Here is a 25,772-nt window from a genome sequence, read left to right on the forward strand (position 1 = left end):
TTCTACAGGGATCTGTTTTCTAGCAGGAAAAGGGATGGTCCCTCAGGGACTCTTTTATCACTTTCCTGACAAGGGCACTGTTAATTGTATTCAGATTTTTGCCTCCTTTCCCCACCTCCCTTCCCCTCAACAAGGACTTTTGTAGCTGCACATGAAACACTCGTGGGCTGCCTGCTTTAGCATGATTAAGATACTTTCTGTTTTGCGGACGAAACTAAACAATCAGATGGGAATTTTCTATAATGAATGTCATTTGCCTACCTTGGGGAGCAACATAATTGATATAAAACTGGAAGGGGGTGAGGATGTGGGGGGGAATTCATCAAAAAATATAAAGCCATCTGGATGCACGCAAGGTCTAAATCCTCAGATTTGGAAATAGCATTAAGTCAAAACTGTTTTATTAAATCACGGGTATTTTTTCAAATGAATAAACGCTACAAAGCCACCGACATAATACTTTTCAAGATAGCTTGCCCTTTTCCCTCAGGGGTAATACTGTAATATTTTGAAATAATGGTCTTTATGGGAATATATCAGCTGTATTTTCCCAGCTAGTGTAAATCAACAGAGCTGTGTAGTAGGACATGGAGGTGGGCCAAACTATACCAGCTGTTAGGATGTGGCAGAGCATGTTATGAGAGAGGGAACTGGAGCATCACCCAACAGAGACATTCACCATAATTAGAGCCATTTCATTCAGAAGCTGAAAGACCTCAGTGTTTCGGAGCAAAGCCTTGAAAACTGGTTGCTGGGGGGCCAGGCAGGGAAGGAGACTGGTACGTGAAGGTCTTGCCCTGCCATGAATGATATATTTTCCTTGCAAAACTGGCTTGTGACAAATGTTCTCCCAAATATCTCTCGGGCCACACACACAAAGAAAATCATTTGGCAGCTACATTTTGGAATTCTGTTGCACCGAGCATTGCAGCTGAGAGCAAGGACTCTTCTCTTTTTTTGCCTTTCTGTGCTTTGCTGCTGATGCCAGGAGAAAAGCATCAGAGCCAGGTTGCAAGATGCACCATGAGGTGTTCCATCAGTACAGTCCTGTGTCATAGACTCTCATTTTTGTTCCTAGCTTGTATTAAAAGGAAAAGAAAACAGAAAGCGCTGCCTCCCTCTCACGGAAAGCCATTTTCTGGAAAAAATAGAAAAGGCCACACCATCAGGAGGCAGATGACAATAATTAGCTGGATGAAGCAGGGCTGTTTAACAAGGGAGGCTGCAGTTTATTGGACCTTGCCCTGTGCATGACTCTCGTCTTGGTAAAGAACATCACCCTGGGCACACTGCTAATGCAGGGTGCAGCCGCTCCAGAGAAGGACTCTAAAACACAAGAGTTATAGCAAAACTGGTGTAATGGTATGAATTCATACACCAACAGCCTAGGATGTGCACTGGGGCCACACAGACTCTTAGCTCAAAGAAGCAAAATTCAGGTGAAGCCCATGATGGACTATCTAGAGGAGCCAGCAGGGATTTTAGGACAGGCTGAGATAGTCGGGGTTGTTCAGCCTGGAGAAAAGAAGACTCTGAGGAGACCTTGGAGACCCTTCCAGTCCCTAAAGGGGCTCCAGGCGAGCTGGGGAAGGACTTTTTACAAGGGCATGTAGTGATAGGACGAGGGGGAATGGCTTCAAACTGGAAGAGGGGAGATTTAGAACAGATATTAGGAAGAAATTCACGACTCTGAGGGTGCTGGGCCCCTGGCGCAGTTTGCCCAGAGAAGCTGTGGCTGCCCCATCCCTGGAGGTGTTCAAGGCCAGGTTGGACGGGGCTTGGAGCAACCTGGGCTGGTGGGAGATATCCCTGCCCAGGGCAGGGGGGTGGAACTGGATGATCTTCAAGGTCCTTTCCAACTCTAACCATTCTGTAATTCCATGATTCTATGATTTTGAGCCTGGATGCCCCAAAATGCAAACCTCCAAACACTGCAGTCATTTCAGTTCAGCGTCTTCAGTAACAGAGAGCTGTGGGCAGGGGCAGACACAAAGCCTGAGGTACCACCGTAGCTAAAGGTCTGCTGAGGGGTCATTTCCCACCTGATTCATCTGCAGGCCTCTGATGGGCTTACTCACATCTTTTCATGCTCTGAAAAGTTATGGTTTCTTCTGACATGGGAAAAGCAGCTGAGGAATATGGGCCTGACACTGGAGGAGTGAAATGCAGCTGAAAACAATGTACATATAGAGAATTTCTTCCATCTCGCTATTTTTTCACCAAGCAGAAAGACTCAGGACATCAACAAGGGAGCAAGAAAAAGAGTCATTACAGAATAGCATTGAAATGCTCAAATTTTTCTTTGGTCAGAACATCCCTGCCTTGTTGGCTTCATCAGGAACTGGAAATAAAAATAAAATTCCTTAAAAGAATGAAAGTAGACCATTTCTTTACATATCAAATGAAGCCAAACTCTGGCTTTGGAGAGCAGTGGGATTTGTGCCACCAGCCTGTCTGCATGTCAGCCTAAAGACACCCACCGCTCATCACACCGCACTGCCGAGACGTTTTAGTCCACCAGCTTTTATGGGGTGACAATAACACAAACCACTGACAAACTACCAAAGGCCTCTTTTTGCTTGCTCGTGGCTGGGGGATGGAAGGAGGCAAGGAAACCAAACTCCTTACAGAAAAGCAAAGTATCTGAGGAGCACAAAATATCTCTAATTTTGCTCTAAACCTTGCAATGCTTTTCTCCTCCCACTGCCCAGGGCCTCTTAGAGACATGTCCGAGGCAGTTGCCTCCTAGAGAGCAGCCGGATGGGGAAAAAATGGAATTTGGAAGAAGACTGCGGTGTTACAGACATATTTCCCCCTACGAAAGTGGCACTGTCCCGTCCCCCTCCCCCCCATTTGTGTAGGAGTGATTTTTTGGCTGCTTACAGCACTTTGCTTGGGGAATGGCGTGCCCAAAAATGATCTGAAGGACCCCACAGGCTCTGTCGCCTTCTGTTCCTGGAGCAGACATCCTTCTCCAAAGTCATTTTCCTGACACAGACCTGGATACCCATTGCCAATTAAAAAAAAAAATAAAATAAAAAAAAAAGAGCAAGAAAGAGAACCTAGCCTAAGCTAAAACTTCCAATGCAACATGCAGGAGCGAGGAGCAAACCACCCATGAGAGGCGTTAGTCATGTTTGTTATTACGCTCCTTGGGGGCACTGGGATATTTTACCGATGAGAGTGATCGTTGATATAAAAAGCAAAACAAGAACGGTGACTCTTCCTTTCTCTGAGTGCTCTGTTTCATTGTCTTGACTGTATCTTGGCTAATTCTGCTCAAAATGAAGAGGCTGGGGAGACAGGGAATAAAGGAACTTATCTATCCCACGCCAGCAAGTGCCTCGAGCCATGCTCTTCTCCCATCCTTGGGAGGGAAAGCAGGGTTGCTTTCCAAGTAGGAGAGTGAAACATAATAATCTAAAATTTATCTGTTGCACCAGTAACTTCAGCATTTATTTCATACTATTGTTAATGCTCCTTTATAATATATTTATAGATATATTCATGTGGGAAGTAGAGTAGACGAAAGCGCAAGATATATCTTATAAATATTTCTGTATGTCCGCATACAAAAGAAAATATGTACAGCCACAGATAGTGGTTCTCTGCTGTGTCAGGGCAGGGCCACGTGAAGGACTGGCACGTTCCCACTCCTTTTTGCTGGGAATAGCTGCTGCCCTGCACGGCTGCACTCTCTACAGCCGGGACCGGACCCGCTCCGCTCTCTGCAGTTTCTTGGGGCTGGGTCGATAGTTTTGCAGGGGGGAAAGAGGCAGTGGCACATTTCCCTAAGGACTTGATGGCCCAACGTGGCAGAACATCAGTGACTAAGGGCATCACACTCAAAGGGCAAGAGAGAAAGAGAACAGGAGATGTTGGTTTGTTTTTTTTTTTACTTTTCCCACTGGATTTTGACTTCACTTTACTTTATCCTAACGGCTCCATTAAGATCACATAAAGCCCTTCTCAGGGTACCCTGTTCTCGCTGCCTCTGGGATCACATGGGGGTTCTTGCACCCATTTGAAACCCCATCCAGCCTGTTAAAATCATGGACAGCTTTTCCTGCAGCAGGAACTTCAAAGTCGCAGACCTGCATAAAAGAAAAGTTAAAATGAACTGTTCATTTCAGGGGATTCACCTGAAATTTTTCCACTTTTATCATCCGGAGTGGATGCTTCCATGTGAAAAATTAAGTCTTTGGCAGCCAAAGGCAGTTATTGCTGAAAAGTGGTAGTGTTTTCCCTTCTGGGATGGTCCTAATGTAGACTCAGTACCTGTGCTAGGAGGCATAGGCAGGTGTGAGCCTTAGTTATTTTGAAACAAGAGTCACTCTTCTTCCCCAGGGAAAGTTTCCACTTTTGTTTCTCAAAATACTAAGGCGCTTGATGGCCAGACGTCATTGGCAACCATAGGAAATATTTTGGAAGAAGATACCATCCCAAATGAGTTTTTGTCTTCTCAGAGAGCGTTTTATTGGTAGGGGGAAACATTCGTGGTTTGTTGGGGTTTTTTAAGGGTCTTATTTTTACTGGTGTGATTGCTTTTTTTTTTTTTTTCCCTCCTACCATCTTTCTTCAAGTCTGTGTCTTTACAAGATAAACGACGCCTAGTCAGGGAAAATGTTTTCTCTTCTCTGGATAGTGCTGGGGTGCCACCGGTGTCTCAGCTCCCGGGCGGAGAGAGGAGGGTTTTCATTTGCACACATATCTCTCGACAGTCCTCTCACACTTTTTACAGGTCACGTAGCAGCACCAGTGGTACTTGCAGTGGCATCGCTCCACCACTTTGTCCATGTAGGGGTTGTAGCCTCTGCCACAGCACATCAAGTCGCAGCTGTCGCTCCCGTTGGAGGTCTTGTTGCATTGCCTGGAAGAAAGAAAACCCAGTGAGCAAGCAAAAATCCCTTGCAGGGCTTTCCAAACCGCTGCCCTGCGGTGGTGTCTGGGGCCTGACAGCTCTGCAAGGCGCTGGGGGAAGCCGGCATGGTTGTATCTCAGCTGCAGCAAGCACATGGCAGGGCTGAGCACGCAGCCAAGCAGCCCTCCACACCTGCAAGGGAGGCAGGAGAGCCCCGGGGCTGCACTGGCATCACCTGCTCCAATGCCCAGGATTGCACTCGCATCACCTGCTCTGGCACCCAAAATAACATTAAACTCCTGTTCTGACTCTCCGTTTGGGCTCAGCAGCATTCAGGCTGCCATCAGTCGGGGCAGGCAGGACTTAGCTCCCATACAGGCAGACAGGCAAAGCTGTTGTGATACCTCCACCACAACAAAAACTCATAATTCCTCGCAATCTTTATTCCCGGGCAGGCTCCAAAGCTGTCTGAAAGGAGATGAGAGAAGATGATACCCTGAAGAACAAACGCCGGTGTTTGTCCAACACTACCTCACCTGAAAAGGATGGAGAAGGAACCCTGCAGCCACAGAGTATTTGCACAGGCTCCATGCCAACGATCCCGAGCTGGGAAAGCTCCAGAGCAGGCTGTTACAGCCACAGTGCAGCCCTGACCCTATCGGGGAAATCACAACCGATACCAGCAAGGCCAGACTCTACACTTTCCCCCCATACACCTCCCTGACTGTCCCCCAGCCCGGCACAAGCAGCCGGGGAGCTGGCCCTATACCACCCCGAGCCCTGACCCAGGAGCGGACAGCACGGCAGGAGCACAGTGTAGGATGACAAGTCGCCAAATATCACACGGACTTCCACTGCTTGTCTTGCTTCTGCTTTTAATTAAAACCAGACCCGTTGGGATAAGTCAGACATCGTGCAGGGGTTCCCTCTCCTGTCTGCTTGCAAGCAGCTGGTTTGAGGTTTTCAGAAGTAACTGATGAATTGGGAAATCTCTTTCATTGATCCATTGATCATGGATCTATAGCCATTCTCAAAAACCAGGACAACCAGACGTCTCATTCTCCTAAAATACGCCAAGTTGGGTCACTGGACATGACAGCACAACAGGCATTGACTTTTGGATGAGATGAACCATGTCCTAAAGATGCCATTTCTCTGTGGGCTGTAAAGATAGCCCAGGGTGGAAGTGTCCATGTTTGGTCAGATGCTTGGCTGGACACTAGCGCTCAGATCTCATAATGCACCCAACAACATGGGGCTGTGAACTTGATGGAGTCTTGAAACTACTGTAGGAAAGGCCCTTTGGAGAGTGGGGGAATTGCTGACATCTCTCCTAAATCTTATTCTGCATGGCTATTTTGGGCAGAAACACTCTAAGGTTGGTTTGGGGCAGGGAAAGGAGAGAGGAGCATGAGTCGGACTCTTGAGCTGAGCACTCCATTAATAGATGAAAACAAATCCATGAGATTTATAGGAATTCCTCATGAGGTAATGCTTTAGGAGAAGTTACGGGATTAATGAGGTGTTGAGATTTTGTTCTTGTTCTTCCTTTATTTTTTTCCGGCTCAGGCAGGCCCACTGTTTGTTATTTCTGACTCACATTCCTCTCCAGGTTCAGTGTTTAAATCCCGCCCCCTCCCCCCCCCTCATTTGGGAGTGTGTGTAAATATTTACAAACCTTTGAAAGCCTCTACCGAAGCCGAAGTCTGCAACCACACTGAGCGTGTTTGCCTAAAGCTGAACCAAAGGCGTTGTTATTGCCCCAGCGAGCCGGGGCCCCTCCGCCAGGAAACCTCCGAATGACTCCTCATAAATGTATTAGTAAATGGATTAAATATTCAGAGCAAAGGTTCAAATATAGGCGTGTTGACATTAGAAGAGGGGAGTGTATTTGACAACCTTACTCAGCTTTACCAGTGGATGGAAAGGTTGCTGCCCGGAGGTTCACCTAGGGAGGATGGGGAGTCTGCAGAAGCATGGTGATGGATGTTCCGTGCATCTGTGCCACCTTGTGCTGAGAGCTCAATAAATGGCCAAGAAAAGGAATACGGGTCCACTCTGACTCCAGTTCAACATTGAGGACATTCACTCCTCAAACGTACAAGGCACCGCACCCAACAGTCAAATTTACCCCATTCAAACAGAGAGCAAAAATCTTCTACCTGCTGCTTTGAGACCTGGGAATCTCCCTTTTCTTGCACCCACTCCTGTGGTTGGCCAAAAAAAAAAGAAGCGGATCTACTAGGACATCCTTTCCATACCTGTCTACCTTTCCATAGCTGTCCTCATGCCACCCAGGCTGAAATAAAGAAACAAAAAGCCCAAAAGCTTATTAAAAAATATCCAAGCTCCCCTCAGTTTTGGATAAAGAAACAGGGACATTCTGGACGGATGGGTTGAAGAGCCAAAACAAATATTTTGACCCCATCCTGAACCTAGATGGGCTTCTAGAAAGTTTTCCTGACAATGCCACTAACCAGAGATTTTGTTTTCTGTTTTAAAGCCTTGTCCTGGATGAATTATCCTTCTTTTTCTTTAAACAAGCTGGAACAGAGGTAGCTTGTCAGCTGCATCTATACATACAAAAAGCAAGTGGGGGAAGACAAAGGAGCCCAAAGACCAGCGTTTACCCACAGAAGCTGCCCCTGAGCATCTGCTTTCAGAGCCCATGGCTTCGATCTCACCAGGCTCCCTGCTGATGGGTTAAGTTCAACCTAATTTGTTTTGGGCCTGGTCCAGCACGATTCCAGCAACTCCAAGAAATGCCCTCCTCCCGAGCCTCGGAGAGAAAATGCGAAGGCAGGCGATTGCATCTTAACACAACACCGTAACCTCTAGAAGCACTTGGAAGACTGGTGAAAAACAATGCTTCGGCCATAATCCCCGTCAAAGTCCTGGCTCAGAAACAGGCGTTCACATTGTCACAGGACTTTTTCCTTCTTGATGCAAGAAGGGACGAGGTCAGCCCTGCTGACTGGACAAATCCCACTCAATATGCCTGTCCAAAATCTTCCCCTTCCAGCCCTCGTTTGCAGAAACATTGTGGTACGTGGCTCCCTGAGCCCGAACAGCTTCATCATGGAGGTGGCTCCTCAGCAGAGATGGTAAAGGACGTCCCAGCACTTCTAAGAGTCTTTCCCCCACAGGGAGAGGCTAAGCCATATCACAGTTACCTCCTGGGGGATTTTCATTTTAAAAGCTATGGGGAGATCATAGAATCATAGAATGGTTTAGGTGGGAAAGGACCTTAAAGATCATCGAATTCCTCCCTCCCTGCCATGGGCAGGGACACCTCCCACCAGACCAGGTTGCCCAAGGCTACGTCCAGCCTGGCCTTCAACACCTCCAGGGATGGGGCCTCAACAACCTCTCTGGGCAACCTGTTCCAGTGCCTCACCACCCTCAAAGTGAAAAACTTCTTCCTAATGTTTAATCTAAACCTGCCCTCTTCCAGTTTATAGCCATTCCCCCTCGTCCTGTCACTACATGCCCTAGTAAAAAATCCTTCCCCAGCTCTCCCGTAGGCCCCACATGTCACATTTAATTTCATTGTGGATCCCAGTGCGCTTCTGTCCCATCGACAGATATAAGGATAGATTTTTTTGGTTGCCCAACTGGCATCCAAGAGCCAAACTGAGGCCAGCTCTGTACTGTATCACCCACAATAATGACATATGATGACAGGGATGGGCCAGATGTCCACTGGGACCTCACTCCATCAGTCCTATTAGTAAGTGGAAGCTGCTTATAAGTACATTAGAAAAGTCATTCTGGGTCACTGCAACTGCTTGTCTGGCCCAGTACGTCTCCCAATGGCTATGGGAGAGGCTGTTCAGGGAGGAGAACACAAATCTGTCCACTTTCTGTAGTCCTTTTCCTGATACAACACCAGCACCTGGGCTATTGTATTAGAGATGATGCAAGGTATGCTCCTGCCAAGACATAGAATCATAGAACGGTTTAGGTTGGAAGGGACCTTGAAAATCATCTAGCAGGGACACCTCCCACCAGCCCAGGTTGCTCCAAGCCCCGTCCAACCTGGCCTTGAACACCTCCAGGGATGGGGCAGCCACAGCTTCCCTGGGCAACCTGCGCCAGTGTCTCAACACCCTCACAGTCAAGAATTTCTTGCTAATATCTATTCTAAATTTACATCTCCTTTCCTGTTGTGGGCATCTTGGCCGTGGATTTGTCTCATCCCTTTCTGACCTCAAAGAAACTATCTGCCTCCATGGACTCTGGCAGCCACAAGTCCCAGACGACAGTACTGCTGTGTAAAGAAGTAATTTATTTTTTCTCTTTTAAATCAAATTCCTATCCATTTCTTTAGTGCCCCTTGCTCCAGTAATGTCAAGTCGTACAGCAGTATATAAAAGAAAGAGAAAAAATAATTCAAATCCCCCAGGAGGTATGTAACACAATGGACCTTGGCTAAAAATACATCACAGTGCACAACTTCATATAAGATTTTAAGGGCAGGATCTTAACTACTTTTAAATTGCTTTCTCATCCACAAGGAACGACTGGAGACTGACACTGAACAACTGTACGAAAGAGAGTTATCAATAGTGTATGTCAGCGAGGAGATGTCAAGGGAGAGCCTGGAACCAGCCTGTATTTTCATTAATGAGGAGTAGAGAGTGAGCTTTAAAATTTGTGGATAACACTGGGGTAAAAGGAGCTGAGAGCATTTTGCAAGAGTGGATTAAAATGCAAAGTAAGCAACACACTTTGAGAAAGATCCAGATAAATGTGGGAATGTTCCCAGGAGAGTCAGAGGAGCAGTTCAGAAAGTAGAAAAGATTGAAAGAGCTGATTTAGAGAAGTTTGTAAGAAAAGCTGTCTTCCCATCTATAAAAGATCATTGCAAATGGAAACGGGAGAGAGAAGAAATGGTCTTTGTATGCAGAGAAAAGAGGACAAGAAATGACCAATCTGATTTGCAAAAAAAAAAAACCAAACGTAAATTCAGATTATGAAAAACATAACTCTGAGGATAGTATAGCCCTGGAACAGGTTATTTAGGGAAACTATTTTAAGACCAGAGTAGACAAACATCTTCAGTAATAGCCCAGGTGGTCTCAGTTCAGTCTCACTCCTGAAAAGATCAGGCTCCATGGAAAGTCATTCCTAGCACTGACGTTCCTTAACTCCAATGCTGTTTTGATGCAGAGGGACTAAGTACGTTTAGGAGAGTTGGCCGCATTTTTTTATCCCCTGAATTCACTGTCCACTACAATTTTACTGTATGAAATTACTCTTTCCACCAATAAATTTATTATTCACAGATCTGTTCAGGAACCTTTACAGTCAAATTCGTGTCTCTCTCCAAGTGGGAAGGAGTCAAATGTCCCCAGGGATGAACTGAGAATAAGCCCAAGAAAGCACGGCTGGCCCAACTGCTGAAACAGCCACCAACTACAAGCACATTGCCCTAGGAAAGTTCCTCTGCTGTGGGTGGGAGGAACAGAAAGCTGCTATTTTCCTGACTTCCCTTCAGTTTAAACTTCTACGGCACCCACAGAAGAATTATTTGCTATTCGTTATCCATCATTTGTTGGATGCCATTAAAAAAAGGTGGCACATCTGATAACGGTTCCAAAAATTACTAAATCATCATACACATTATAACCAAGTCAAAGCACCATATTGCTTCTGGTGCCCTCAATGAGTGGCAGAAGCTAAAAGAGGCTGTAACAAAACACAAACACCAAATGCTGTTGCTTATCCATAACTACCACTCTCCCCCATCTAAATACGAGTGCTTCTGCTAAGAAATCTCATTGCCCACATAATCGCGCAAGGCAAAGCATTTTTGGGGGTTGGCAAGAAACACATGGTATGAAAGCAAAGGGTTGCAACTGAACACTGAAAACCACCGCATCCTTTCTTTGCAGCATTTTATCAGCCCTGCTGTTGGCACCACCAAGGTGCCAAAGAGGTAACCACCAGCCACGACATCTTTGCTGTCACCGCTGAGGAGCAAATGGATGCTCAGGTAACTTCATGCACGTTCCTACCCAAGAAAGCAGCCTGAGACACCTTGGGAGACACTTAAGATTATTGTTTTATACTGCAGAAAATAATGAAGACGTGAGCAAGGAGCAACCACCAAATGATGGCCACGTGTGAGTCAGCTAAGGAGTGGTGGCTGGTCAATCCAGCTCAGCTGCAGCGCAACGTCGCAGCCCGATTTTTGTGGCATAAGAGGGTTCCTTCCCATCCCCAGCAGGGAGCGAAGTCTGGGAAACATCAGTAATAAACAGCTCAGTTATCTCTGCAAGGCTTCGGGAGCTGGAGGCTTTTGCATGCATGGCAGAATTTCCCTTTCCTCGGATTCCTTAAGGGACCTTAAACAGGCTTTGAAATACGATTACATTGCACCCTACTGATAAAGAAGGTTAATACTTTTGCTTCTTTTCTCACAAAAGAGGTCTCAATTTTATAATCTGCTATTATTTGTCATTTACTCAAAGCTGATAACAAATTTTCCAGGCAGGAGAAACTGAACTACCTTTTTAAAAGATGAGTTATAGGGTGCTTATGCCGAAGAAAGCTCTGACGTGGGAATATATACATTTTTTCCCAGTGGTTAATTTGTTGTATTTAAAGTTGTACAATCCACTTGCTGCTCCGCAGATGAGCTGCTTTAGATTTTTCTCCAGACCATTTTTTTATTGGCTCTGAAAGTGTGGTGGTGGCATATAAGCACACGGAGTCTGGCTGGAGTTGGTGAGGGCTGCGGCTGGAGCAAACCAATTTGCAGGAGCCTTCGACACCGGTTGCAAAACTCAGCGCCTTAATCAGATTTTGAGCACTTCAAAGAGGCTTCAAATCTCAGGTTCGGGTTCAGCTCCCCGGCTTTGAAATCTGGATACACCCCAAGTGCTTGGAGGCATGCAAATTTCCAAACCATTTCTAATTTCAACATGAAGCTAAGAAAGGCCAAGGTGTTTTAGAAAACATTTCAGGCTTGTTCAAAATCTTTGAAATCTTTGAAATCTTTGAAATCATTTCAGCGAAGAGCTCTGAAAGACTTTTGAGTAACCGGTTGCGTGCTTTCCGAGTGGATTTTCACGCGGTTCCACTACAAGGTAATTCAATTCCCTTTCCTGCCTGAAAAACACACAATAAGTCCCCATAATGTGAGGGATAATTAGAGAGATGGAAGCGACCGATTAGATTATCCCTTCCAGCCACCTGCCCGTGTAGGATTGTTCCCTACAGCATATGCTGAAACTCAATACGTCCAAGGTGTTGCAACTGAGCCATCATCCTCTGTCCTGCTTCCAGCGTGCTCTGGGCAAGCATCAGACCTGGGGGAGTGGGAGGGGGGAAAGGACTTTTTCTGCTTATGATGCAAAACTGCTAATTTTCTGTAAGGAAAATGCAGCAATCTGAGTTTCTTTGTCCTGTAACAGGAAAATGGGGTCCCCTCCTCTCTGCACCCCTTTGGAGGTAGAAATTGGGGCTGAGAAGCTGCTGAAGATGCCCAGTTGTCTCCTGGAGCGTGGCGAGGGGGGTTCCACACTGTAACATCCTGCGTGCTGATTCCCGCCCCCACGTTCATGGCCAGAAAAAGGCCAAAGAGGTACTAGGCAGGTGGTGGAAGAAGAGAAGAGAGAAAACAAACTGAGGGACCACCACTAACAATCCCTTTTTGATTGCATTTGCCATAAAAGACGTTAAAAATTAGCCTAGTAGGAAACAGCGGGATCTCCCCCCGGAAAATTTTGATGTGCACAAGGATAAAATGTTAAGGCGCCTCCGGGACTTGACTTATGAAATAAAAACCTGTTTGGGTTATTTCCGTGTGAGCGCTTTTACATCTTCGCGGAGTAAGCATGAACCACATTTTTCCCTGCCCTCTCTAACAGCATCCCTTTTGTGTTCCTTCTCCCTCATCCCTGTCATTAGGCGCTATCTCTGCAGCCCCAGGGCTGGCTGGAACAGAGCCACTGCGTTTAAAATACATTTAGATGTCCTCTCCGTGAGAGAAAAATTGAGAAGGGAAAAAGGCATCCATAGGAAGAGGAGATCAGGGAAGCTCCCCTCCTTTTCCCTGCTCCCCCCAGGAAGAACGGACCCATCTGCAAATACACTGTGTGCATTTTACACATATATCCTCTGCTAATTGAATGCAGAAAAGGGGCTGCTAAGTCTTGTGTTACACGTGCCAGTTTTGAGACACCAGGCGTCTTCTCAAGAGCTGGCAGATGGATTGCGATGAAAATGAGCGTAACTACACATGACCTTAAAACTTGGCCTGAGAGACGCCTGCAGCTCAACACGGGACTATCTCTCCCTCCTCCCCTCCCACGGCCATCACCATCTTGCACATCCGAGAGTAAGGAGTATTTCTTGACAGGTTCCTTTTGAAAGTCATCCCCTCCTGCCTTAATATCTCGGTCCTCTAAATCCTCACTCAATCTCACTTCCCGTGGACCCTCGCCTGGCAGGCTCACAATCACTGCTGTCGCCCAGCTTGGGATAAACGGATGCCTGCAATACACATTTTCCTATCCTCAGAAGAAAAAAGAAATATCTTTCAAGACCTTGACATATTTTTCATCCCTAGCTGGGATAAAAAGGCAAAATCTGCTGTAAAATGAAATTAGATGAAGAAGTCACCCCTCCCTCTCCCTTGAAAAGATTTCAGCTCATGGAAAATGTTTTACTTGGCAAATCTGTAACAGATTCAGTGTGGTTTTGACACAACGTGTTGATTTCACGCAACTCCTATAAAACTAATTTCCAAATAACCTCCACAATTTTTTTTTCATTTCAAAACAGAGTGGCACAACAACAAGGTCTTTTTCAAGACACATATCTGTCAAAATCCATACAAGTCTACAAAAATATCACTTCCGCTCAAATGACATTTTCCCTCAGAAACCAGTTTCAATATATACTTTTCTTCCTACAGTCCTCAGTGACCCATAAACATCTTCACTTGCTAATTATTGCTCTACCACCAGACTGGTGATGAACGTCAGTCTGATGTTCCCACCACAGAGCTGCCAGACAAGCACTCTTGTAGAGCAGTCCAGCCATTGGTTTTGATCCTAATAGAGAATACAAAACTGTAAGTAACTGCCACAAAACATCAGAAGACAAAAAGGACACACTTGTCTCACTCAACTGTCATCATCTTTTGATCAGCTCCCCTAGTCAAATGCTGATACATTTACTACAGAGTCACAGTTCCAGATTAAATGGCCGTTGCCAAAGGATATCTTCTAAAGTCCCCTCACCAAACACTTCATATGAATCAAAGGTATCCAAAGACTATCTTTTCTGCATTTAGATCATTTACTTCATTTCCATTACAGCAAAATCTTCTCTCCATCGAACCACAGTGATGCAAGGACCACTACATCCAACAAGAGTTTAAATGAAGACACCCCACAAAAGGGCAGGTGCATGCTCTTTGCAACTTGACTGTCTGAGTCTTGACCACAAAGTAACACAAAGAGCAAAAAGAATTATGAGCACTACCTGAAGAAAGCCAAGTTGGTAGATAGCAACTAATGAGCCAGCTTGAAATCCAGCTGTTGCGGCCACTTAACAAAAATCCCGGAAATTCTGCAAAATTCTGGAAACACACAATTATTTGGCTGTCGAAGGGTCTGCTGCCCTCCTAGAGACTGCTGAAACATGGAATTGGTTTGTCTTGGAGGGAATTAAACAGATCCTGGGAAGGATGTCTGGTCCCTGTGAAAGGGACAGCACTGTGCCCAGTGGAGGTTTGAGTATGATAACCTTAAATCACTAATATTAATAGGATGAAGGAATTCCTCTGCAGGGACATAAGAAACAAAAACACACCTGGATTTTTAAAATGCAGTGGAAGAATAATCCTAAAAATTCACATTTGTAGTTCACAGGGCTTTTTTTAAGGCTGCCTAGGACCATTGGTCCTAATTGGGTTAACACTTGCCTACTTAGAGGAGCCTCACAGTAGAGTAACAACTCATCACATCAGCAGTGACTGCAAGAAGTGACTTAGAGAGACTCAATGCAGTAAAAAACAGTTGCTCGAAGTTCCTACAGGGTTGAGCCACTTAGGAGATTTCAAAAGCTATCTTGTGCCTGCCTGTATAACGCAAAAGGCGTCTGCTGCCTTGTCTTGGCCATAGCCACTACTAATACGCTTGGGCACCTGTAGGCCGTAGCACATGTTAGAGATGTCCCTTAACTGAATGCATGTGCTACCTCCCCAGTTATTTGCCTCTTTTTCACGCATGTTCCCCTCTTCCCCTTCCCTCTTTGGGGCTCAGAGTGCAGTCAGCACCCGTTGCAGAAACCCTCACCTGTCCTGGGTCCCGTGTGACCCCACTTTTTCGTTCTTCATGCAGAAATCGGGCGAGCTCTGCAGGTAAATCAGCTCTGTCTCTTTAACCGGCCTGATATCAATATCCTTTGGCACGAGGTATTTGCGTGTGCCCATGGGCCTGTGAACAACCTTGGTGGCTGATAAATACTTGTTTTTGAGGTCCAATGCAATGTCTCGCAGCTCTTGAAGGCCTTTCCAACAGGTCTTGATAGAGCATGACCCAGAAACTCCATGGCACTTACATTTCATTTCAAGAGAGGCTTTCAAGACCTGCAAAAAGGAATGCAGGAGTTGTTAGGAAATGCCCTTCTTTTACCTCCAAACATCCCACAAGCTTGCTAAAGAAGGCACTTTCTTATCAGCGACTACTCTAGTAAAGGACTGCTGCTCTGATTTCTGCACAGTCACTCTACAGCAGCTACTGTGCAAAGGGAATGAGATCCCACGGCTCCTTGGTGATCACTATCAGCCCAGGACTACTTTCACCAAGGCGCCTTTGCAGCCAGCAGACGGAAAAGTATTTTGAATTTTGATCAGATATCTGCACAGGGCTGCATTTCCACCTGCTGAATTCCTAAGGAGCTGAAAACCAAAGCAATCCATAAATAGATAATTAACACCCATTTCTGCCTCCGGCAGGTTTGGGCTTTGGGTAACAGAGACGTCAAGGCTCTGATGAATTCAGGGCACCCTCACCCTGCCTTTCTGCTGGCCATGGGGCCAAAAGAGCCTTTTACTTTGGTTCTGCCTTAGTCTTATTTCTGTGGGACGTGGCAGGACACTGCCAGGAAGGAATGAACGCACCAGTCATGGCCACACTATGTCCCAAACAAAAATTTGTCTGTTCCAATTAAAATAAAACCTCAAGACATTACTAAAATTAAAAATAATAATAAAACACCGCAAACAGATAGAGTGGGATGGGTGGAGAAAAACACCCAGGGGAGGCAAGTTCAGCATGGTTGTGCTCTGCAAAGGTGAGTTCAGCCCATAGCTACACAGTAAGCTGCCAATGAGCTCAACACGCTCCAAGTTTTATCTGCTCCAGTGCCGGAGCACGGGCAGCCCTGGAAGGACCAAGCTGCATGGTAGGACCAGCCTAGGGAACTGCTGCAGCCCCACAGATGGGTTGCAGGAGTCATCTTTACAGTCCCCCACCCATTTATCCAGCTGCACGGAGGGCCAAGGTGGGGGTTTGCACCTTGGGTGTCCACCAAGTACTGCGCATGGCAAGCATTATCCCTCCACGAGGTGCAAGCTGTTAAAAGCGGCTTCTGCCAGATATGGGAATAATCACTAGGGAAGCGGTTTGAGAAGGAAAAATCAGCCCTGCTGGCTGCGGGGGTGGCTGGGAGGCAGCCGCTGCTGGACGCGTCTGGCAGATGATAATCCTCCACGCTTACACAGCACTTCACCGGTGCAACGCCCTTGGCAGAGCACGACGGGACCCATCCCCACCACACACCTCCTGGGGTAAGCAAGCCAGAGCCGTCCCTGGCTGTGGAAAGCGTGGCAATGAGACATCCCACCCACGGTTATATAGGGCTGACAGTAGCATTCAGGACCTCCTGAGTCCTGGCGTGAGTTATATAGGCACAGTCTTCAGCAGGCCAAAGGAGTTCAGAGCAATCTGGGAGAAACCTGCTCCTTTCGCTAGCTGATAGAGACACTGAACCTCACAGAGCGACCGACCACTACAGATGATTGTACAATTACAATAACTCTCGTGGATTTGTTACCTGTCTCCCTACTTCACTGTTGTGCAGATGCATCAGTTTATTGGCTTGTGATCCTGATTTTTTCATCTTCATGGGAGCATCTGAAAATTTGGACCCCATGATAAGACCATAGTTGAGGTTGTCTGCACATCCTCCCCATCGATACCCAGGTCCAGGTGTCTCACCTGGGATGGGACCACAGGAACAGCCAGGGAGGTCCCCGGTGGTGCAGGCTCTGGCAATGGTGTGGCTGATGGCAGCGGCAGAAAGGGCATACACAAATGCTGACTCCCTTGTGCCTGGAAGAGACAAGAACTCCAGCTCAGCCTCCTAGGACAGCTAAATGCTCCCCAAAGAGACTTACACAATCTGTACCTGACAGAACAGCAAACACACCAACTCACTGCAGCTGAGACCTCCAATGTCATCACCAGCTTGGAATACATCTCCTAAGTGAGCACTTCAACATGAGGCAACATCCCAACAGGGCAAAGAGGCCCATGGACTTATGCAACTTGTCCACTGTAGTGTGATATACTCTTGAAGCATGTGAAGAATCATAGAATCATAGAATGGTTTAGGTTGGAAAGGACCTTGAAGATCATCCAGTTCCAACCTCCCTGCCATGGGCAGGGACACCTCCCACCAGACCAGGTTGCCCAAGGCCACGTCCAGCCTGGCCTTGAACACCTCCAGGGATGGGGCCTCAACAACCTCTCTGGGCAACCTGTTCCAGTGCCTCACCACCCTTAAAGTGAAAAACTTCTTCCTAATATTTAATCTAAACCTGCCCTCTTCCAGTGTATATCCATTCCCCCTCGTCCTCTCACTACATGCCCTAAAAAGAAGCTGCCCCATGGACTCTCCTACCCCCTTTGGCTCCTGTGCTGGATGCTGCTTGCCAGCAAGTCATGGAGCTGGTGCGCATGGAGGTGAGGGAGATGATGGGAGGCCATAGAGCTGCAGCACAAACATGCAAGGATGCTCTGACCTGTACTAGAGCTGACTGTGCAGCCTCACACGTCACGTGTGCAGCTTGACATGTCTGCATGCCCTGAACAACAGCTCCATGGCTGTGAGCAACCACACCACGACTCCTAATGGGATGAGCAGACCAGACTGGTGGCAGGCTTTGTGAGAGCTGTGGGAGACCAGGTCTTGGACTCAAGAGCTCCTGGGCATGACTGGCACCAAAACGATGAACATGGTCTCAGAGAACAGGACAACTAGTCTACGCAGTCCCCCCATGGCCCCCCTGGTAGCAAGACCCCTTCCCAGCCCCAGCACGCATACACACACGCTGGCTGACTCTACTGACTCACGTCCCCAGCTGAGCCAGCAGTGCTGTTTACCTCTCTCTAAGTCCAGTAGGTAGTTAGGAGCCAGCTCAATGGAAGAGCAGTTCCACCGCATGTCTGAGAAAGTTTTACGGCAGGTCTTTATCACTTCCCGTGCTGCCTGGATGATGGTTTGCATTAGCTCCAGGTTGCTGCGGCACAGCTGCACCTGGGAAACCACCAAGCCTTCGAGCTGCTTGCAGTGCTGGGTTTGATTCAGGGCCAAAGATGAAGGAGTCTTGGACAGAGCTCTGAGGAGACAAGCACAGGCAAAAAGGCATTAAAACCCACAAAAAAAAAGTTAATCTTCAGGACAATATTAATTTCTCCACTACCTCCAGTTCAGTGAATGCTTTGGCCTGTGTTCAGCCAACTTAATTTTAGCTACCTGTAAATAAGTGCTTAGTTAAAGCTGGCGAGAAAGATGGGCAACTTTTAAGAGGGATTTATCTCATCTAAAGTAGGTGTTTAAGGTAGGTGGGAAGAAACATCCTCTAGAAGTGCACATTTCTCTCCATCATCTAGGGCAGCCTGCACAAAGCTCCTGGGGCATACACCAAGTTGACTGAATGTGTAAATCCTTATGGGAAGGTTTTTTGCTGAAGAATGAAGAGGACAGACCTCCCAACACAGTAAAAAATGACCCATCAGTTCCATGATAACAGAAAGCTGGATCTTCCAAGACTGTGGCATTCAGAAAAAAAAAAGAGAGAAAAAAAAAAAAAAGTGAAGATGGTGTTATCAGTGCTTTGCATTCAGCATCTGTCTCACACACTCTCTAAGGATTATGTTAAATGTCATGTAATTAATTATGGAAAAAAAATCCCCTGAAAGGCCTAGGGAAAAGCCACCAAGTTTGCAAAACAGATGCTTTTCCTTAGAGTTAATGCCAAGGGTCTCCACCAATTCCATCACTGTTGCACATAGATAAGTCTGTTTCTCTAGTCTCCAAAAATGTAGTGCAAAAGCACAATGAGAGTATATGCAAAGACAGTTCCATGGTCAAAACTCAGAAGGGATCCACTAGTATCAGCATGTATATTACCGTGGAAGAAACCAACAAAACTTCATAGACCCCATTGTTTTTTGTAGTGGGCAATTGCCAACATTTCCAGGTAAAAAAGAAAAAAGCAAACGGTGCCATGCATCGTACGGGGCTGTGGTCTTCTTCCCTGAGCACCCACAGCGATCAGCAGAAGCCTGGTGTGTAACTCTCTTTGTATCTTTATGACCTGCTTAGGGTAGTCATAAATGTTATTCATTCCCATAAAACAACTTTCTAGCTGGCTGCATCAGTAACTGGCATCTGATCCTGGCAACACAACTGCCTTAACACATATTTCCTTCTCTCCTTGTTAAATGTGTTGCCTTCCAGTTTCATCCTAAGCCATCTTGGTTAGTTTGGCTTATTAGCAGACACATTTCTGGGTGCATTTCACTTTATTACTGTAACATCCACATCCTTCAGAAGTTAAATGAGATGGAAACGGAGCTAAAATTGAGCCCTAACCAAGACCAGGGGTATTAGCTCTGATCTCCGGTTTTCAGGAAAACACATCTATGTTCCACCAGCTCCCTCAAGGTTGGTTTGAACCAGCTGCTGTGTATGTTGGAGCTCTCTCCAGGCTGCGCGTAACTGCTAACCCAAACTGCTCTTCCAGCAGGGAAAAGCTATGATCCTTGCTAGGGCTGAGTAGGTCTGCACTGACAAATTCCCAGGTGGCTGGAGTTTGGCATTTCTGGCACTAGATAGGCAGTGGCAAACTTGGAAGGGAAACCACCACTCTGCTAGCTATGTAAATATATACATCATACATACATTTAAAGAGGTCCATTAAATACAGAGTGAACAGAAGTTTTGGCCAGTGAATTTCGAGGGAAAGGGAAAAGTGGAGTATTTAATCATCAGAAATTCTGCCCTGTAGTTCATCTGTGTCCCTTGCACACTGTTGCTCATGCAACACTCCGTGCCCGAGAGGGGCACCTACAGAAAGCAACTCATCCTGCCTTGGAAATGAACCAGTGATGGACCTGAGCTGGTGGAGACAAAAACCTGTTGGTGATATTCTGGGTGCTCAGGTATCTCAGATATATCACGTCATTGAAGCTACAGGCATGAGTCTTTGGACAGTATGAATGTTACCTGACTGCAAATCTCTACAGCGTGGACCTCATGGTAGTCCTTCAGGGTCTTTCTTCAGCCCGTGGAAAGAAAAAGTCAAGTCTAGGGAATAATGAGCCCAATGTGCTTTTGGGATCTACAGTAGGATAACATCATGCCCTAGAAGTGCTCATTTTCTGCACTGCCTACAGAGGCAGCCCAGGCACTGAGCTCGGACGCAGACATCTGGACTGTATAAGCGCAGAGCTGGGTGAGATGTGTCCAACCCCTAGCACTTGGCACCAGAAACCTGTGAAAACTTATCCTAGAAAGCCTATCAGCAACTCTCAGGAATGGGCTGAAATGCAAATCAGGCAAGAGGCCAAAGCAGCTCGTCACTAATAGAGTAAAGATGATAAATACTCCAGCACAGTATGTCCAAGCAGCAAAATAAGCAGGCAGGGTGAGGCAGACGAAATGAGAGAGCTTCACAGCCTGTTTCAGGCAAATGAGGAATGCTCCAGGTCTCCGAGAGGTGCTGCCTGATGGAGCACCAACTCAGTTCTAATCAGAGGTGCCAAGTGACACTTTGGAGGCCTTGGGATGTTCCACCTGGCCCTGCAGATGAGTGCATATATCTCCTAGGTCCTGCATCACATTTTCTACTCCTGTATAGAGGTCTTCAGCATTTTTAAAAGACTTGGAAGCCTACATTGAGGCATCTGCGTCTCACCATTACAGACAAATGAGGAACAGCAGAAATAACCACCTACAAGTTGGGAAGAGAGCTGAATTCAGACTGAAACTCATCCCCATTGTGAAAAAAGGGGATGTGATACGACGAGATCACATTATTATAGGTGGCCTGAAATTATCACCTTTAGAGAAGCAGATTTATAAGGCATCAAGAAAGAAATTCTCTTCTTGGAAGATGGAGAAATATCTGCCAGACTGTCAGGAGAGGAAGGATGGTGGCCCCACTGGGGAGAACTCAGTAAGTGGCAGCAATGGCTGTTTCTCATTGAATGAACGGAGCTCCAGGGAGTCCGCCAAGAATAAAAATGCAAGACGCAGGAAGGTGTTTTCTGAACATCTCCCAGGCCTGAACTTCATGCCTTTGCTTGTGAGAACCTATAATTGGAAACATCTCCAAGCGTCAGGAGGAAAAAGTAAAGGGTAATGGAGATGGAAAAGAAAACTCACAGTTACTGGAGTTGCTTGCCTAGACCAAAAAGTGCATTTATAAATCACAGATCAGGAATGTGAGAGGCCCATTAGGTCATCTAGTCTATGCCCTGACAGCCCAGGTTTGCTCAGTCTCTGTCCCACATTCAGAAATGTCTTCTCCACCCCTGGTTGTTCTAAACTCTCCCCATGGAAAGGCACCAACCTGCCCCCAAGTTCTGGCAGCACCAAGGAGGGATGCCCACCACCTGCAAAGGACACTGTTGGGGAACACAGTCCATTTGTGGTGCAGCAGAAAGGAAATCAACTTTCCCCATAAGAGTCTTGTCCCTGGTGGGATTTAGCGGTGGGTCTCTACCCGATGTCCACCCAGTCTCCATTGACCACCAGCACTGGGATGGAAACTGAAGCCAAAGGGGCACAGGCAGCCTGAATAAAGCAGCCCTCAAGGGCATAGTTAGCAGAACAACATTTAGTCCTCAATCTGGGGGAAAAATCCCTAATTTTTCTTTCTTGGACATCTTTCTTTGGACTCACACCCTTCATCTGAGAAGCAGCACATGGGGATTTTGCCTGCTGCCACTCTGGAAATGCTGCTTTTCACTGTTTCCTCCTGCTAACACCGTGCTGCCCTCCCTTGACTCTCCTGCCCCATCCTTCATTCTGCAGAAAGCTGAAGACAACTGAGGGGTGTTTGGTTTGGAGTTTGGTTTGGTTTTTTTTTCTCAATTATACGTATTTGACCCATCCCTTTAAATAAACAGGCCCCAAACCAAACATCTCCTGCTTTATATATAGCATAGCAGGGCTTTCAGTTGAAGTTATGGATACTGACAGAAAACCATAAACATAATTACAGAGGAAATATGATGCATGGATGGATCATGACTTTCGTTTACTCCTTTAATTATCTCAGGCAGTTAATAAATTAATTGTAAAACATGAATGCTCTACAGTTTTAGGTCCTTTGAGAGGTATGGGCCCATTCCTGCAGATCTGAGCTCCATGAGAAGACTGTTCATAGGAGCAACAGCTTGGGAGAAGCACCTTCGGATCTGAGCAGACATCAGTGAAAGCCACACATTATTTGGTTCACAAGGACCACTGTGAGTAGGACACTACTCCTGGTCAAGCCAAAGAGAGAAAAACTCCTTAAATTGAGCAGTGGAGCGTTGGTGCCCTTTAAAACACCCTTAAAGGGTGGAAGGATCTCCTGTCTTTCTGATGTGGGCTCTCTCTGGAGGGCATCTCCCCATCCTCCCTTGTGTGATGTGACCCAAGAAGGTCTCACAGAGGGACTGTTGGTAAAACCATGAACTTCTGCTCCAAATTGTCAGCTTTGCTTTCTGTGAAGGCACTCTCTTTTTCATGCCTATTCTTAAACCCCTTAATCTTGCAGGGATTTGGGTGAAACAAAAAGATTTAGACAAAACGACACTTCTCTGGAGAGTGAAGTGTGTGGTAAACTTTAACAAAGAGAGGCAGCGACTGGAGGTTTTTTGCGTTCAATCTCATTAAAAGTCTTTAATCTGCAGGAGCCTCATTTTCTCAGATTTTCAACTGGAAAAGGCTCACAGGACTGTTACATATGCCTTGTGTAAGCTCCTGGTAGCCAGAGGCAGCCCGTGCCCTGCATCAGGTCTGGGGACCACAAGCACTGGGAAAGCCATTGCGTCCCCTGGTAAATGCTTCCAGTGGTTCTGCAAAGCCTTTTCAAACAGAGAAGTGGGATTTATATGGTAAAAAAAAAAAAAAAATAATAAAAGGAAAAAAAAAAAACCTGAAATAAAGAGGAGGAAGAGGGAGAGGAGCGGGGGAAAAAAAAAAACCAACCCTGAAGTGAAAGCTTAAAATAAGAGCTGCTTTCAGATACGGTGCCAAACCCAGCGCTGGCAGCAGTGGGCACAAGGCCATTGACTTCCAGCCCAAGCTTGACTGAAGTCGATGCCAGCGGCGAGTTGGCTCCCTGCGTGCCGAGGAAGGCCGTGGAGCTTTGTCAAGTTTTCCCGAGCTGCCTACGGAGCGAAGCGCAAACTTCAAAGCCGTTGTGTCGTGTCCCGTCCCCCCCCCGCCCCCCTTTCCTCACCCCCAGAAAAATGTCCCAGCTCTCCCCCCCCCGCCCGTTGAAGGAGAGAAGCAGGAGCTGCCGGGAAGCGCAAAATCTTTCCATTTTCTCCCTTGCTTTCTGCTGGCTGCAGAACAGCTGCGGTGCCGCTGGAGGTCGGTGAGCTGGGGTACATCCCGGGTTCACCGAAATGCACGGCTGAGGCACCTTTTGCTCCCAAAGGGCTGTGATTTAACCACGGGAACTGTGCAGCAAAGTTGACCTCATAGCTGGGGACGGTGCTAAGCTAGGGATGGCTTCAGAGGGCATGGGGCATGTCGAGGCCACCACAACAGGGGCAAGCGGGAACTTCCCAAAGTGACCAAGCTCTGCTTAAAAATGATGGGATTCCTAATGCCACCACTTGCTCTCATGGGCTGATCCTGCAAGCCACGCAGAAAACCCACTTGCTGCATTCGGCCTCTACGCAACCACCCTCGTGTTGAGGGTGACACTCGACACAGAGGGACAGTCCAACCTGTGTCTTGGCACCTGGGCGGAGAGATGCCAACCCCAGGGGAGGCAGGAGTGACTCAAAAGCCACTCTGTGCCCAAACATCTCAACATCTGCAGACCTCTGCGGCACTCACATCTGGCCGCAGCTCCCTCTAGTGCTCATCTCTTTTTCAGCTCTACTCAAACAAGTTGCTTCAGCAACCAGCTTGGCCAAACCCAAGCTCCCCCAGGAAAGCTAAAGGGGGTTCAAAAGGAGATGGGTAAGGTGATAGAGTTCCTACACGAGTCATCTCCCATTGAAACCGATAGCTGCCTCACCTCCCCAGCTGCTGTGATGCAAAAGAAGTACTGAGGACCACAAAGCAACACAAAAAAAACCCAACCCTGTTCTAAGGATGGAAAAGTGATTGCAAAAATTAGTGTGCGAAAATTGAGACTTGGGGGGTCACATGCATTGAATGGAAAGGCTGCCTCTCCATGGCAGCCCTGATCCCACAAAGATCTGTCAATACCCTGAACTTACATCCAAGCAACTCGCTGGAGCTTGGGTGGAAAAGCCCAAAATAAGAAGTTTCTCCAGCAGCAAGAGGGGGTTTATGAGATGCTGACCCTCCACGCAGCACACGGGATGCTCAGTGGTGCATGCCTCGGCGGCAGGGAAGGGCACAACGCCGATTTACAACAGCTGGGGATCTGGACCACAGAACTCGTAAAAATAAGCCAAATAAAATAAAACAAATAGCTTCCTTTTACCTTCTCCCTGCTTTTACTAATTTACGGGGATATTCGTGTTACAGGGAAGTCCTAAACGGCTGAAAAGTGTGTTTTTCTTCTCCCCCTCCCCTTGCAATTACATCACGTGCCGAATCAAAATTGAATTTCTTATCGCCTTTCGTATCAGTCCTCCCTCTTCCTCAGCCTTGCAAACCCAGCCTGCCAGGCTGGCAAAACCCACCTCCTTATCTTCACCCCCACGCCGCCGCCCCAGCTCCCAAGCTCTCCTCCCAAATCCTCTTTGAAGCTCGCCTCTGGCACTGTGCCTACAACAACGGCGCAGTGAGCAGACCACTGAGACAAGACCACGACCGAAAACATCTCATAGCACTTTCCTCCCTCTTCATCCCATCCTTTCCCCCCCAAGACCACCACCTCTCTCCATCCACAAGCGTGAGAGGGGAGGGGTTGGTTGTACAGCACCCGGCGCGTGAGTTTAGGGCTGGGATTGCAGCTCCGAGGTGTCACTCGGTATTTGGTAGCATCCATCTCCCTTCGCCAAGGGTTTGCCCACATGATTTCCAGGGATGGTTCCCTTGCCCCAAGGATGGCAGCATCACTGCAGCAGGGGAAAGAGAGCGATGGGGAGGGGAAAGGGGTGGTGGTGGGGAAATTGGCCTGTGTTTCCATAGAAAAACAAGGGTGGGGAAGGGAGGAGAAACTGCAAATAAAAAAAAAATAAAAAAAAAGACAACAAAGAAAAACAAAAAAAAAATACCCAACATAATTTTGTTAAATCCCAGCTGGCAGCATCCCAGTTGGGAAGTGCCCTGGGACAGGGAGCGCAGGTCTCCGCCAGGTTTCAAACAGGTGTGAGGGGAGCCCCGGCGGCGCATCTGGATGCAGTTCATGCTTCAAATGCCGCTTTAATCCCAGCTTTCATCTTCCCCACTCGCCTTT

General features: G+C 47.0%; 1 protein-coding gene across 1 annotated transcript in view; it reads right to left on the reverse strand.

Annotated features, from left to right (window-relative positions):
* Positions 1–4,052: 4,052 nt before the first annotated feature.
* WNT11 (wingless-type MMTV integration site family, member 11) overlaps positions 4,053–25,772 on the reverse strand; it is a 23,878-nt gene continuing 2,158 nt past the window's right edge. The window contains exons 2-5 of the mRNA XM_009884018.1: positions 18,268–18,503; positions 16,937–17,214; positions 15,175–15,467; positions 4,053–4,870 (exon numbers count right to left, since the gene is read on the reverse strand). Of these exons, the coding sequence (XP_009882320.1) occupies positions 4,696–4,870; positions 15,175–15,467; positions 16,937–17,214; positions 18,268–18,503 (982 nt within the window). The 3' untranslated portion in view covers positions 4,053–4,695. The remainder of the gene's footprint in view (positions 4,871–15,174; positions 15,468–16,936; positions 17,215–18,267; positions 18,504–25,772) is intronic.

The sequence above is a fragment of the Charadrius vociferus genome, unplaced genomic scaffold, assembly GCF_000708025.1.
Source record: "Charadrius vociferus isolate BGI_N301 unplaced genomic scaffold, ASM70802v2 scaffold424, whole genome shotgun sequence".
NCBI lineage: Eukaryota > Metazoa > Chordata > Aves > Charadriiformes > Charadriidae > Charadrius > Charadrius vociferus.